Genomic DNA, 14,791 nt, shown 5'->3' on the forward strand with positions numbered 1-14,791 from the left:
GTCAGGAGCAAAGCTTTGGACTGTACTCCAAATTAATCCTTAATGAATGACTGGTCTTTCTAACTTTGTGAGGCAGTTTTTCTTCAGGGATATTTTGTTCAGCCTAGGAAGTGAGCAATAACTGGAAATCCTGCCTTCCCTGCAATGAAGTACTAAATCATTACATCCCTGCAATTTTTCCTTGTCTTCACCATTTCTGATGGGACAAGGACTCGGAAAAGATGAGCGTATGTGTCCAACTGCACTGGAGCTGTTGTAACTTCATTGCCATGTGGCCATTTGCATTGCTCTGTGCAGAATTTACCTCTGCCTGTGGTGTCAGCACAGCACACAATAAAAAGTAACGTGCTTTGTCTCCCAGATTATCTACCCATACTCAGCATGCTGTTGTGGTAGTCTGCCAAATCAAGTCTGTCCAGCCAAGGAGAAAACTTTCTTCCTAAACGAGAGGATGTGACTGTGCGAGAACAGTGAGTGAGGTTATCTCAGGACAAGCAGCAGACCAAAAAACAGATTGAGTCAGCATGGGAAAGGATTGGGCAGAAATGGAGGGTGTGCTGGGGCATGCTGCCAGGCTGAAAAAAGCTCAGAATAAACAAGGAGAGAGTCGCTGGCTGGGGGGGGTTTGAATAAAGGCCTCAGAAATGCAAAGAAATGGGCCGCGCTAATGAGGGCACCAGCACTTCCCTGCAAGCAGAAAGCTAGCGAGGAGGGCGGAGGGAAAGGAAAGCTGGGCATGGAAAACTGGAAGATTTGCAAAGCAAGCTTTAGAAAGAAAGTAATCTGAAACCTCAATCTGAAGGAGATAAACAGTACAGCTGGCTGGGAATTTGGGGGTAGGACTCCTCGTGATGAAGTTTAATTAATGCAAAATCTACTATGGGTGTAATTGAAGCACCAAGGAGTCCTTTACAAGGACAAAGTGTGGTAGAAACAGAGGATGCCCTTGCCCCAAGGAGCTTACAAATTACACTTGGGCAGACAGCTGCAAGCAGATGGGCAGCAAGAGGAGATGGAGAGGCACCACTGGGCTAGTCTCAGCACCAGACCTGAAAACTCCGGTCCTCTGATTTTGGAGGCCCCACAGGATCTGAGGCAATTTTAAATGAGAGTGTACTTAGGAAAGAATAATGTCATATTTCAGCAGATGTTTATGGGGCACAAGCAAAGGACTAATGGAAGTGGAAATATGACAGAGGTCCTTTGAAAATTTATCAAGGGAGAAAATTTAGCACAGTGGACTAATTGGAGAGAGCTGGGAGTAATCGTTTCAATAATATATGAAATGGAAAGTAGGGTGAAGGAGACACCAGGAATGATGCTGCAGTGAAACAGTCTACACTCAGGAAATGGAAGAGTGCTTGCCAACAGACTAGTGAGCAAGAGAGGAAGTACCGTGCTGAAAGTTTCAATAAAATGCTGCTGCTGCAAAAAAAAAAAGCATTTCTATAGAAAGAGCCCTTTGACAAAAACACTTAAAAGGTCATTGTTATCCCAAAAATATCAAGAATAAAAAAAATACTGTAAAAACTCCAGTGAATGCTTGCTGTTGAACTGACAGTGCCTAACGCTGTGGGTAGGATGCAGAACTGACAATTAGAGCTAAATTTTATTCCTAGCTCTGCTATTAAACTGCTACATAACTTTAAGTTAGTCACATTACTGTCTCAACAGCCCACCTGTAAAAGGGGCATAAACCCAGCCATCTGTGTGACACACATTCGTGCTTTGAAGTGATTAGATGCGGGCAACTGTAAAGGGTGTTGAAAGGGGGCTTTTCTACAGGCACTAATGCACACATTCTTCTTCCTATTTTCACTTATCTCCCTTTTGCTGTTGAAGAGACATCTACAGGACTTATTTGTAATGAACTGTCATTTAAATTTCTATCCAAGCAAGAAAAAAAAGAGACCCTCATTGCCTTAAGATACACTCGGGTGAAATCCCTCCTAACTTAGGTAAACGCATCTTATAGATTGCGGTATTTTATGTGGGCTGTATCAACACTTTGTCACATTATGCTTCAACACAGGTGCCAGCAGGGAGAGCTCCAGGTTTTGGGGAAACCTTTTCTAAAACCTTGTAGTAAGAAACCCTGCCCACCTTATAACCATACACACAGGAATTCCACGTTATATGTATTATATGTATATGTATATATATGTAACCATATGTATATGTAACCATACACATAGATTTCCCTAGCTCTGTAATCTATTTCTGACTTAATTTATGGACATCAGTCATTATTTTGATACTACATAGTTCTTATCTGTACATTTGTTGTATTTTATCCATTTAAATAGTCAGTTCCTTTTAGCCATTTAATTCCTTCCCATCCATCAGACATACAATGGATGTTCAATCAAAAGACTGAGGCTTTATTTTTTACCTCTCTATATAAACACTACAATTCTAAGTAATCCATACAGCTGCGCAATAATACAGATCTTTTTTCCAGTTTGTGAGATATGTACAAAGTCAGCATGTAAAGATATATTTATATATACAAACACACACTGACTTCTTAATTGACCTAGTCTGTATTAAGTTCTTCGATTTTTTTTTGGCAGGATGGTGCCATAGAAGTGCAATTTCTTATCTTCTTGTATGCTTTTAAGCCCTGAGGGTTTCAATTAGAAAATAAATTTAAGTGAAAGAAATCTCCAGAACAGTCTTTCATATATTTTAGCAATAGAAAAATGGATCCAAATATACTCACCACTGTAATATATCATGTACATATTAATGTACAGAGCAGCATGAGATTTCAGTACGCTACTTTTAAAACCGGACTTGCCTTCCCAAAGTGAATAGCGTTGCACGGACTGCCATCCAGTGGTGAACCAGGGGCTTAAAGGATGATTGAAACTGCAGATAAGTAAAATTAAAAGGTGCCACGGCTGAAAAAGATTAAGGGTAATGAATAATAACGACGCTGGAAATGCTAAAGCTAGAAAGAATTTTTGTACTTAGTTTCAGGTATTATTTACAGCATTTAAGGGAAAGACATTTATTTTCTAAATGTAGCTGCACAAATACAGTACTTTATACTGCCCATACAAAGTAGGTAAAATGAGGCTTGTTCAGTCACAGCCTAGTAAACAAGCTGCAGTTAAACACAACTCTTAGACTCATCCAGAATATTACCAGTCTGATTTCTCTCTTTGCACCAGTCTGTCTCCATTGATTTCATCAAAGTACAGGCTGGCTTTATCCAGGTCTTAGATGAGACAAGAGAATATTTAAGGTCACTATATGTTCCTACTGATTTCTGAAACATTAGAAGGAGAAAACTTCCTCATATACCCAAAATTGTTCCTCCTTAGGCTATGATGATTTAAATCTAGTTTGTTAATCATTTTGTTAAGTGGCAGTGGTTTTAAGCATTGTGTGCTTTGTGTACCTTTAAAAAAGGTCTGACAAAATATTCCATTTCCCTGGTTTTATGAGCTTTCATATTTATTGCCTTGTCTACTGTGTATATGAATCTTGGTATTTGTGACAGGCTTTTCTTAGTTTGTTCTATTGTGTACAGACCATGTGTTGCCTATGCTCATAAAACACTCAGTAATTGTGTGTGCAGGAAAAAAAAATAGCTATTCACTAGGAAACTTAAGAACTTTCAGGTTATCCCTGCAGAGGTGTTTTTAAATCCAGCCCCAGGAAACAATTGCCTCCTTTTCTTAGAGTTGTGATGAAACTTTGGCAGGATTCTCAGATGTATATGGCAGTTAACTTCCACTGATTTAAACAAAAATTATGTACCTGAACTCCAGGAGGATCTTTGCTTGACTGCTGTTGATGTAGATTTTGGATACAGGAGTGCCTTTGTTGGCTCCCCAGTGTAATGCTTGGGGATGCAGTAGGATTTTTATTGTTTTCGGGATGACTCATGCAGGCAGCAGCACAACAGATGGTGTGGAGTGTAGAACAATAAAGACAAAAAGATATGAGACAGCTAAGAGAAAACTGGAACAGTCAGAGGAACAACCAGAGGATAAGAGCAGCTGAAAGGATGAGAGAAGCCAGGAGGTTCAGCTTTGCCACAGATAGCAGGAGCTGATGAAGTGTGGAGTCAGTGCAGGGTGAAGTAGTTCAGACAGTGGTCAGCAGGGAAAATGAAAGGACCTGTAGTCAGAGTAGAAGGAACAAAGGCAGGTAAGCCAAGAGGAGCAAGGCTGATGGATAGCAAGTGCCTGGTGGGGCTAAGTGGTGGATTTCGATGTGATAAAAGAGAAAATACCATCAGAGGAATAAGGAAGTGGAAGCGCTGAGGAGACTGATAAATAATACCCTTTGAAGGCAGAAACACCACAGCAGTTAGAAAGAGAGCAATCAAAACCAGCAGTGGTATCATGAAACTCAGAAGTCTAGAATGACAGCAAAGAAACAAGGGATGGCAGCTGCTGAAAGACAATAGTATAAAACCCTCAAAAAGAGAGCAGGCCAGCAGTAGGACAGCAAAAAGGAGATGAAACACAGTAGTTCAGAGTTGGTTTAACAACTGACTGTCGCAGAGGGAGGCAGATATGTTTGGGTAAAATATGAAAGAAGTTAAATTCTATGGGTCAGTGAAGTACAGTTCCTGAAAGGAGGGGTCTGGAGAAGCACGTGTAATTGAAAAGTGTATTAGTGTCGTACTGCTGCTCCAACTCAGAGAAGGGAGAAACGGGGAGAAAAATCCATCAGCAAAAGACTTCCTAAAAATATCACTCCTTCCTGTTCTAACTGTTCTTTTTCTAATACAGCAGCTATACTGACAGCCATCTAATCGTAACATGTTTTAGGTGAAAGACTAACTTGGAAATTAGGAAAGGAAAAGGCCTTAAGCATTCACCCATACGTTTCTATTTTCCTTACCCCCAACAGCTAATCCATTTTCTGTTCTGGCAGTAGGAAGTTAATGAAACTACTTCCTGCTCTCATGTCTAGGTCATATAACTACTTGACTTTTTCAGACTGAACTAAGGCCAGCAAGACAGTTCTACAACTACACTGCAGGGATAATTTTAAAGGACTTATACTTAGAAAGATCTTTCTGTAACTGTTTTTAAAGACAGAGTACATCAGTGTTTGGAATGTCCAAACTTTTGTTCTTATCCATGGAATAATGAAGATGAGCAGCTGCTGGAAGATGCCTCAAGAAGCTAATCACACACCCCAAAACAAGGCCAGATGTATCTGCAGATTTTAACAGGTATTTGCCTGTTCTTCAAGCTGCACACAGCAGAAATTCCATCACCACCACAGATCACCTTTCCAGCAATCAACTGTTTTACCCTCAAAAATATTTTTCTAGTACTATCCCAAGTCTTCCTTGCTGCTACTTAAGCTCTATCTACTACTGACACAGAAACAAAATTACTCCTTTCCATGCTTACTTTTATGCTTCATATACTTTGTAGTTACAAGTTTTGTAAACATCTCAGTGTAATGTTGTATTGATGCACAAAAGGCAAACTCTCCAGCTTGCAGTGCAGCGGAACCCACGGATTTACTCTGAGGAATCCCGCTTTCCTTCAGTTATTTTGCTTGAGTAGCATTGGTATTTTGTACACATCCCTAGGAAGAATAAACCAGTCTCATTTTTGGGGGGATAGTCTTTTTGATTTATTAAGACCACTATATATCCTAATTTTGCCCTCTGAACAGTCTCTCATTTTTATGATTTCTGCTAATTTAGTAAGTACTCCCTACTCAATCCAGGTGACTGGGTGTTGAACAAAACTACCCACAGGAAAGACTTCAAAGTTAAAATATACTTCCACTTTTATAAAAGGACATCCACTAATCAGTAAGCACTCTCTGAAAATGGTTTTCAAAGTATTTCAGCATTCATCTTATAGTTGTTTCAATTAAACTGAGTTTCATAACATTCAAAAGAGTATCAAAAGCTACAGCCCAAACATCTGCTTTTCTTCTGTCCGTGGGGCCCATAACTCATGTATGGCTTTTTCTCCATATGACTTGTTCTTTAAAAATCCAAGTTGGCTACTCATCTTTTTTTTTTGCTATTTTCTTCCAGGTGCTTAAAATTCTTACCCTGCTCCCAACTGCCAGCTTTTTCTTCAGACTGAAGTCAAGCTTATTTTTTATCATCCCCCATCCCTCACACTCTCCGTCCACATTTAAAGACAGATGAGGTACTGGAAAGCTGACTATAGTGAACATATTACCTATCATCCAGGAGCTGTCAGGAATAGCTAAAAGTTTGAACTTGTTTCAGCCTGTTCTAAGGAACATAGAAAACGTTTAACTTTCATGATTCCCCCAGAATAACACAATCAGTCTGAGTCTTTTCCAAAATCTTCTTTTTTTTTTCCTGTTTCCAGCCAAGAGTACAATTTCCAACAACAACAAAGGGATACCAGTCCCCACCTCAACATTGATCTTCGTAATGAAAACTGATACAAAAGAAAGAATGAAATTACAAATGTCAGTCTTTTGTATGCATAAGGCAGCAGATGATACCATATTGATCTGATTTACTCACAGCTAAATACTATTTCTTGCATCCTGCAGGTAGAACTCTCTAAGAGCTTTGACATTTATAGAACCCATACGGGTTAGTTACATGATGAAGTGAAACTCCATCTTATACCCACACAACATTAGTAACTAAACCGATATCATTAAACAGGAGCTCAGCAAATTCAAGATACTAGATAATCAAAATGAAGAGCTTCACATCTATATCACTAATTAAAACGTGGTGCAAGTCAGACATGCTTGACTCCCATTACAGTGCCACAGCTGTTGCTCTAAAATGAGCTCATGGTCTCAGTCCAGTTCTTAGCTGATGGGTTTCCATGTCAAACAAAAAGGATATTATTTCTTACCAAAGAAACCAAATCACCTAGAAACTCTCATATTCCTAGTAGCTGCTTCCCATGAAACACTACCCTTTAAGAACAGTTCGATACAGTAGTTGGATTTTTTGCTGTCACTGAAAAGCAGATTTCTCCAATCATCACTATAGCTGAAAGGCCTCAATGCGACTGCAAAGCATTACAGAATGTTCTCCTGAGATTCTTAGAATTGTTCAATTCCATTCTTGTAATGGCTTCAAACAGGTTTAACCATGTTCTGGAAGAAGAATATTCCAAAGTAACTGCAAAGTTGAGAAGAGACAATTAGAAATTCTAAAAATAGGCCAGAGCTGCAACCATTTTGTGAGGAAAACTGAAGGGAAAAAAAGTCATCACATTCACAAACTTGCAATACCAATTACATTCTCATAGACATTGCTATGCTGTAGGAAGTTTCCATTGTACCAGCATTTCCACGCATATCAGGGAAATAAATGAGAATTTCTGTCTTCCCCATATCCACATTGGCCCCCTGTATTGGGAGCAGCAGAAGAAATTCAGGATTGCCTCAGTTTCTAAGGCTGTGACTTCTAAGATGCCCAATATCTAGTGCTTCCTAATTCATATATTAAGAACACATATTTAGGCATATAAAATACACAGTATATTACAGTAACCATAAAAAGCAGTATTTTGTGAATAAGTACCCAGCTTTGTAAGTAGTTAACTGAAGCACTTTCAGACTCCTAAGCAAAATTCCATTAAACACAATATATTTAGAATATTCTTATACAGAGACTATATAAGAAATTCTTATATAGAGAATATATAAGAAATTCTTATATAGAGAATATATAAGAAAGGCGTCAGTTTTATTTCAGGCATCAGTGTGGACTACTTCATACCAGTAAATAGACCTACCTATAAAAAACATTACAGGTTTTGCACATCTTTTTAAAAGTTGGTATTTGGACGTACAACACCACACTTACTTTTACCTGCAAGAGCATTTATCTGAATCTCCTCAAAATGGCTGAAATGTCCTCCTGCTTCCAAAAATTGTTTCAATGGCACAGATATTCCAGATATATCTCAATTCTCAGCGATGTCAGGATCGAAGTCAGCAGAACTGTCACCTTGGGCTTCTGGATGGTATTTTGTGGCATTTTGTCCTGTTTAGGAGCCTGGTTGACAGAGCTCCTTGGGAGGCAAAGAGGTGCAAGAAGGCTGTACATTCTTCCAAGAAGGAAATCTTGAAGGTGCAAGAGCAGGCTGTCCCCATATGCCAACAGTTTAGTGGTGAACTTGGCAGTAGTAAGTTTACAGTTGGATTCAACGATCTTAAAGGTCTTTTCTCACCTAAATGATTCTATGATTCTATGTTACTGTTCCACAATGGGCAGGAATCTGGAAAAAGTACTGAGGGGAAAAAAAGGAAACCAGAATGTCTGGGGTTTTTTACCTAGAGGTATTTTTCAGCTTAACTCATGTTAAGTATAAGCTTACTTAGATGGTTAAGGGTTCATATATGTATATACTATTTTCAAAAGCTGCACTGGTTATATATCTCTTCTTGACTATACTGACTAGGCATCATCACTCAGATTATACTGAAGCCTACAGAGAAGCAACAGATTCAGTATTTTCTCTAGCAAGACAGCCAGAAAATCAAGACCTCCACACTTCAGCCTGATGCTTTTTGTTGCATTTGGAAGTAGGTCAAACTTCTGGTTTTAATCATGGAAAGATGAGCTCTTATAAACTCTGCTTTACCTTTATCACACAGTGTTTCAGTCTTGCTTTTAATTTACCACCACACAATCCAGTTCACCCTAGAAGATATGAGCACCAAATGTAGATGGGCACTGTCACTAGTTACAAGAACTTTTCTTTCATTCACTGAAATATTCCTAAACCCCCACAGCAGAGGCCACCTGCTGTCACCTATAAAGAATAGCAGGCATTTACAGAAAATACCAGCCTTTAACTGGAGATGGGATTCCTATAATGCACAACAGTACCTCTGCAGTTTATTTGACAGTGCTCAGCAAGAATTTTCTCTTGGGTAACAAAGAAACCTTCAACCCACATCCAAAATGAAACAATCTCCAGTTGTGCATTCTTACATCTTGAAACCCAGCATACACCTAATCTCTGGGTGGTCTGTCTTCTGCTCTGCATTTGTTTTCCCAGTTCTGTGTCATGCTTTGGCAGAGGATCATACCAGGTTCAGTTCATAGCCTGTGATCGAAGAAACATACGGGATTACTCAACCTTGTTTGCTGCAGACAGAATCATCACTTGAGTTTTACTCTCCCAAAGCACTCTTCTACCTTGCAATTATAAATCCACTTTATTTGTTCCAAGTTACATCACCTAGCATGCAATTATAATCAAATTCATTTCCTAGATATAGACATTCAACCATGCCCTTAAAACTACTGTTAAAGAGCATGCTTATTTAGAATCAGCTGCAAACATGAAGCCTGATGCTGAACTGCAGTGGAACAAGTACTGAGCCTGAGGAATCTTGATTATACTCAGTGAAGTGACTTTCTGGTTTGACTTCACTCTCAGGTGTATTTAAAAGTTGACTTACATAACCAGCTATTTACTTACATAATACCAGTCCTCCCCCTTGAAGGTAAGCAGATGTCTCACTGAAAGCAGTGACAGCTTTGAAGGTAACTGCTTGGAGATGACTGGAAACTACAGTTATGAACCTTATAAAACAGGTTAAGCTACCTTAAATCTTAATGACAAACATCCAAGATAAGCAAACGAAGTCACATTGCATGTAATGAGGGAGTGAAAGTGACATATCCTGAAGGCAGATGATTAACAGACAGCTCAAAAAATTTGATTAAGTATGTGAACAGTACTACTCACTTCACAACTTTGGGAACATTTCTCACTGACAACTATAATACAAATGAAAACAGTGCTTTAAACACATACTGCTTGCAAAAAAAGACATTTATGGAGATTTAGAGAGTTATTTCCTTCCCCAAAATGCAGTACTTCAATGAAAAAAAAACCCTTCAGAAATTGCATTGAGTAATTTTGTAGAAAATAAGTTTTATTTGGCTCCTTTCATACACTTTTTCAAAAAGAAATGCACATTCATACAGTTTGCCTTTCCCAGTGCATGTTTGGATTTGCTCACATATAGCCATTAATATCAAGGCAAAAGGTGCCTTGGATATCATTTCAAACACATTGTATTTTGACTGTAAAGCACCCAAAGTTACTAATTTTCTAATTATAACTTGGAAAGAAATGTTTCTAGTGTTTCTTCTCCAATTCACACATATAAGTGTCTGACACAAGGAAAAGGAGACAGACCTGCAACAAAGAACTGTCAAGCCACAATGGCTACCACTCATTTCAAGTGGAGCTAGAGATAGGTTCTCTATTTCATACTGAGTTCAGATATAAAAGAAAAACCCAGTTAGGTAACTTGCTCTTTTCAAAAGCTCAAACAGCATGGTAATACATTGCTTCAAAGCCACAAATCAGCCACTGGTAGTGAGAGTTTATTTGCAGAGAAAGCACTCTTTCCCCAGTTGGTCCTCATGGCCAGGTTTCTTTCCTGTTGATGGTGACTGTGGAATTTGGTTTTTGGTGCTTCTTCTTAAACACTTCCTGAAGAGGAGTAAATTCAGCTCAAACTTTCATACATCACAAGAAGTACTAACCCATCAAGTAGCCCCTATAGAAAAAAAAGTTACAAACCAAGTTAGCAAGCACAAGCAGCACTCCTCAAAAACTGAGAGAGCAAAAACTTCAGACAGACATAAACTCTGCTGATCAAGTCTATTTGAAATAGTAAGTCCCGTACAAAGTACAAAGTAGCCAGCATAACTACATGCTTCTTCTTCAGCTGATTTTCTTCAATGATCACTAAAAACAAATTAGCCTGTTCTCAAACCAGCTTTGGTAACTGGAATTTTTGAAGCCCATGTTACACCCTCTGAAAGGTTCTTTATTTGCACCCGCTACACAAACTACCAACATTCAGATATTGAGTATAACCCCACATTTTCTGACACAACAACTCTGGTCTCTCTTTCTCCTCCATTTCTCTGAAGTCTTATTTCTTTAATGAGTTTAAGAAAGAGAACTGTTAAGACACGTGTACTCAATGCAACAAGAAAATACATAGCATCAACAAAGCAAGAAAATACAGAGCAGGTCCCTATCCAGCAACCTGCCACTAGGGAACCCATCACTTCTGTGTTCCAAAACAGAATTTTTAACTACACTCCAAAGGTTAAAAAAAAATGTATTTAAGAAATAGAAATTACTATAACTGTTAAGCCATGGAGCCACTCCAAAAATTAACTACCAGTTAATCAGATTTCAGCTATTCTTACATAAAATAGATGGAGTAAGGAATAAACAGGGTGGGGAGGGCAAACTGAAAATCTTGCATTTGGATTTTGCAATGCGTGAAAGCTCCAGATCTTTCCTTTTTGATGTGTGAATACAGAGGTACTAAAACGCCACATATATTGTATGCTTCAATGTTACATTAAGTCTTCCAGCAACAAAAAAAACTGAAACATCACCTTTACTATAGGACTGCTTTGGATGACTCTGAATACTCATTACTGCTGCCATCAGTTCTTCTAGTTATGATTTTTCATGTACATTATCACTACAAGGAACTCATTTGCCTTCCTTCAAGTTCTTAAATACTTGCTTTTTCCTCAAAGCCCTACCTTGACATTACTTTTACCAGACCAGTACATACCCAGGCTACCTTAAAATTCATTGTAACTCAGACTCACTAATCATATCTTCTGACATACCAGGAATGGTCACCTTTCCTAAACCACAGCATAATCATACAGTAGCCAGCTCCAAAAAGCACTCAAGGTAGATTATTCCAAAAAAGCATTGAAAGAAGCAACTTACAGCCAACCTGCAGATCTTTAACATTCCTCATTTTATTTTCTGTTACTCTTAAATTTAACATAGGCACACAAAGAAGAAAAGCTGAAAGACTATTAAATCACTTACGGTAATTTCATCCTCATGAAAACTCTGGCCATGAAGAAGCTCAAGAGCACGCTGACAAATCCAATAAAGAGCAAAAGAAACCTATTCAGCTTGGGGATATTTGGTGCATTGGATCGATCCAGAATGATGAATCCTATGCCACCCATTGTGAAGAGGAAGCTGGATGCAAGCCCTTCCATAATATATTGTCCATTTACTCTAAAAAAAAACAAAAACAAAAAAAACAAGACAAAAAAAAAGGGGGTGGGGGAAAAAAGAGGGCACAGGAAGAGGAGTCAGAAAACAGAAAAAAAAATTAGTTCCAAACCCCATCTACTCAACCTACTTTAGCTGTACAAATACACAGGATGACTAACTTTGATGGATGACTTTCTAACAAAAAGTAGGTATGGAAACTGACATTAGGCAATTACATCAAGGTTTTGACATGCAATTTATCTCCAGGAGTGATAGTCTGCAACGTGACCAGTCAAGTATGCTAGTGGTTCTAAACGTATCAGGGTATGCTAATGGCTATCACACAAGCTCATCAGTTTTTGGAAATATCTAGTCTATGGTAGAACCTGGTTTCATAGTCTCAAGGCACAAAACCACAGCCCCTGGGCCACTGAGCTTTCCAAGTCTTATTTCCATCCCAATGTTTAGGCAGCAGAGCCTGAATCTTCATCTCAATACAAATCCCACTCAAAGCACTATATTAGCATATGAAGCACATCTACTGGCTCCAGCACACAGCAAAAGCAGTTCCTGCCTGCAGTAATTTTTGCTACCTGCTCACTAAGTGTACACATATTGATTGTGGAGACCCAGCCTGAAAGTGTCCCAGCTCTCTGTCAATCCACAAGACCAGATTTCCTTCTTCTAAAGCTCAGACGGAAAGAGAAGAAGCAGAGATGCAGAACAAACATTGCACCTGGATCACCAGCCTCCAGCTTCCCACAGTCACTGAACCCTTTTCCTATCCTTGTAATTAGCAATACTAACAACCTCATTAAATTGGTTTGGATGAAGCTACTGTAGATACTAATAAATTATTATTGTATATCATTATCATCTCCTATCCTGAAAACAATCACATCTTCATGTTGTTTCCACTGAGTTGTACTGAACTGCTATCAACTCACTGCAGTAGCCCAATTCATCCTCACTGCGACAAATCAAGGAAGCTTGAGACATATACTACCATCTAGTCAAAGTCAGAATTTGGACACAAGGAGTATCACAGACCTCACGGATTCAAAGAACATTTCTTTGTATTTAACAAAAAACATTATTTGTTCCCACACACACTAAAAACAGAGTTACAAATGTAGATTTAAACCTTCTCAGACCAATTAGTTACTATATTCGCAGTAACATAAGTAAAAGGCTCAAAGACTCTTGTTAGGCATTTATGTTTCCCACCCTTAGACAGAAAAGTTTCAATTACGCTAGAGTTTAAAAGGCCAGAACCTGAAAATTCACAAACATTACGTAAGCTGTTATGAAATATGATCAAACACATCCTCATCCACTATGAAACTCAACTTTAATAGCAAGGGCTTGGAAGAAAAATTAGTACTGACAGAAGTACAGACTTTTCATTTGTAGAAGTTTTAGAAGGGCTGAGATTTTCTATTTCCATTGATGTCAATGGTTTTTTTGGTAATATTTGCAAACTGATATGAAACAGATCCTGCCTCACACAGAGGTAAAAAAAAAAAAAAACGTAAATGCAGAACTCTGCAAGGCAAGTTTATTTCCTTATGCTTAGGCCTTTACAGCACCTCTCCTGCTGAGGCACAGCTCTGCTCCTACCCTCTTACCTGTAGGCCAAGAAGGCCACCGGCCTCTGGTGCCCGTGTTCATCTGTCATCGACCCCACGCTGGGAGGTTCCACAATTACATCGTAGATAATCCCTGTGGAGAGAAAAGCAAGCGACACTTTGAGCCGTGAACAGCAAGCACTACCCCAGCACCATAGGGATGCTCAGGCTTGGAGCAGGCTCCTCTTTTACCATCGACCTGGAGCCGGGCAAGGGGGCACTCTGTTGCCCGGGGCAGGAGCCAGCAGCCCGCTCCGCACCGCACCTCCAGCCCCACCGGCCCCGGCCTCACCTCCGGTGATGAGGAAGTAGGACACCACCACCAGCGCGTAAACGGTCATAGCCGAGGGCATGTGCACCCAGCTCGGCCGCTTCAGCTTGATGTTGGGACACTCGAGCACAGCGAAGGGCAGGCGGAACAGCGTCTCCATGGCGGCGGAGGGCCCCCGCGGACAGCCACGGCCCCGCTACTCCCTGCCCTGCTCGTCCCGCCGCGGCCGCCCTCCACCAGCGGACACGAAGGCGGAAACGGAAATCGGCTTCCGAGTCCTGAAAGGGGTAAATTAGTAAATTTTTAAAAAGCCAGTCTAAACGAAACACCCAAAAGCTACTCCCGGGACGGAATGTCAGACATAAAGCACAGATTTTTTATTTTCGCTGCTCAAAACCACCTGAAAACTCAGACCTCTTATGGGAGGCTCTACCCCATCTTACTCACCTGCCAGGACCCAGCAGCCCTGACGTGTCGGTGCTGGGTAACGGAGCGGCGCTTGGGGCGGGGCCAGAGCCAGCCACGTGTCCGCCGCGGCTGGGTCCGGTGGCGCCGAGTAGCTGGCGTGTGCGCGTTTGAGTGCACAGGCGCTCGCCGCCAGCCCCACCATGGAAGACTCGTACGGCCAGGTGCAATTCCAGCCCCGCAGCCGCCGCCGAGGGCCGGAAGCACTCTTGGGGGAGAAGCATCCCCGAGCATCGCGGCAGTTTCCTGGCAAAGGGGAGTAAAAGCACGTCCCGCTCATCAGCTTGCGCAGCCGGGCTGGGGAGACACAGGTCCGAAGAAAAAGATCGGCAGCACGGCTCACCCGATTCCATGTGACTGCAGGGGCGCAGGGCCGTGATACCCCTTGGCTGCACCGTGGGATGTGGACCTTG

At 40.5% G+C, this 14,791-nt stretch overlaps 1 protein-coding gene across 1 annotated transcript; it reads right to left on the reverse strand.

Annotated features, from left to right (window-relative positions):
• Nucleotides 1-9,870: 9,870 nt before the first annotated feature.
• OSTC (oligosaccharyltransferase complex non-catalytic subunit) lies at nucleotides 9,871-14,179 on the reverse strand. Its single transcript, XM_057404561.1, has 4 exons — nucleotides 13,935-14,179; nucleotides 13,643-13,736; nucleotides 11,838-12,035; nucleotides 9,871-10,524 (listed from the first exon to the last, which is right to left on the reverse strand). Exons 1-4 carry the CDS (start codon nucleotides 14,071-14,073, stop codon nucleotides 10,506-10,508), a joined length of 450 nt encoding a protein of 149 aa, XP_057260544.1. The 5' UTR covers nucleotides 14,074-14,179; the 3' UTR covers nucleotides 9,871-10,505.
• Between the last annotated feature and the right edge of the window lie 612 nt (nucleotides 14,180-14,791).

Source organism: Pezoporus wallicus, unplaced genomic scaffold (genome assembly GCF_028554395.1).
Source record: "Pezoporus wallicus isolate ANWC-B61680 ecotype Strahan unplaced genomic scaffold, APGP_CSIRO_Pwel_v1 contig_1583, whole genome shotgun sequence".
In the NCBI taxonomy this organism is placed as follows: domain Eukaryota; kingdom Metazoa; phylum Chordata; class Aves; order Psittaciformes; family Psittacidae; genus Pezoporus; species Pezoporus wallicus.

Coding starts and splice junctions, on each gene's coding strand:
- OSTC (XM_057404561.1), bottom strand. CDS start 14,073: ATGGAGACGCTGTTCCGCCTGCCCTTCGCTGTGCTCGAGTGTCCCAAC. Junction 13,737..13,934: donor CTACTTCCTCATCACCGGAG/GTGAGGCCGGGG, acceptor TTCTCTCCACAG/GGATTATCTACGATGTAATT. Junction 12,036..13,642: donor GTGGCCTTCTTGGCCTACAG/GTAAGAGGGTAG, acceptor GTTTTTTTTTAG/AGTAAATGGACAATATATTA.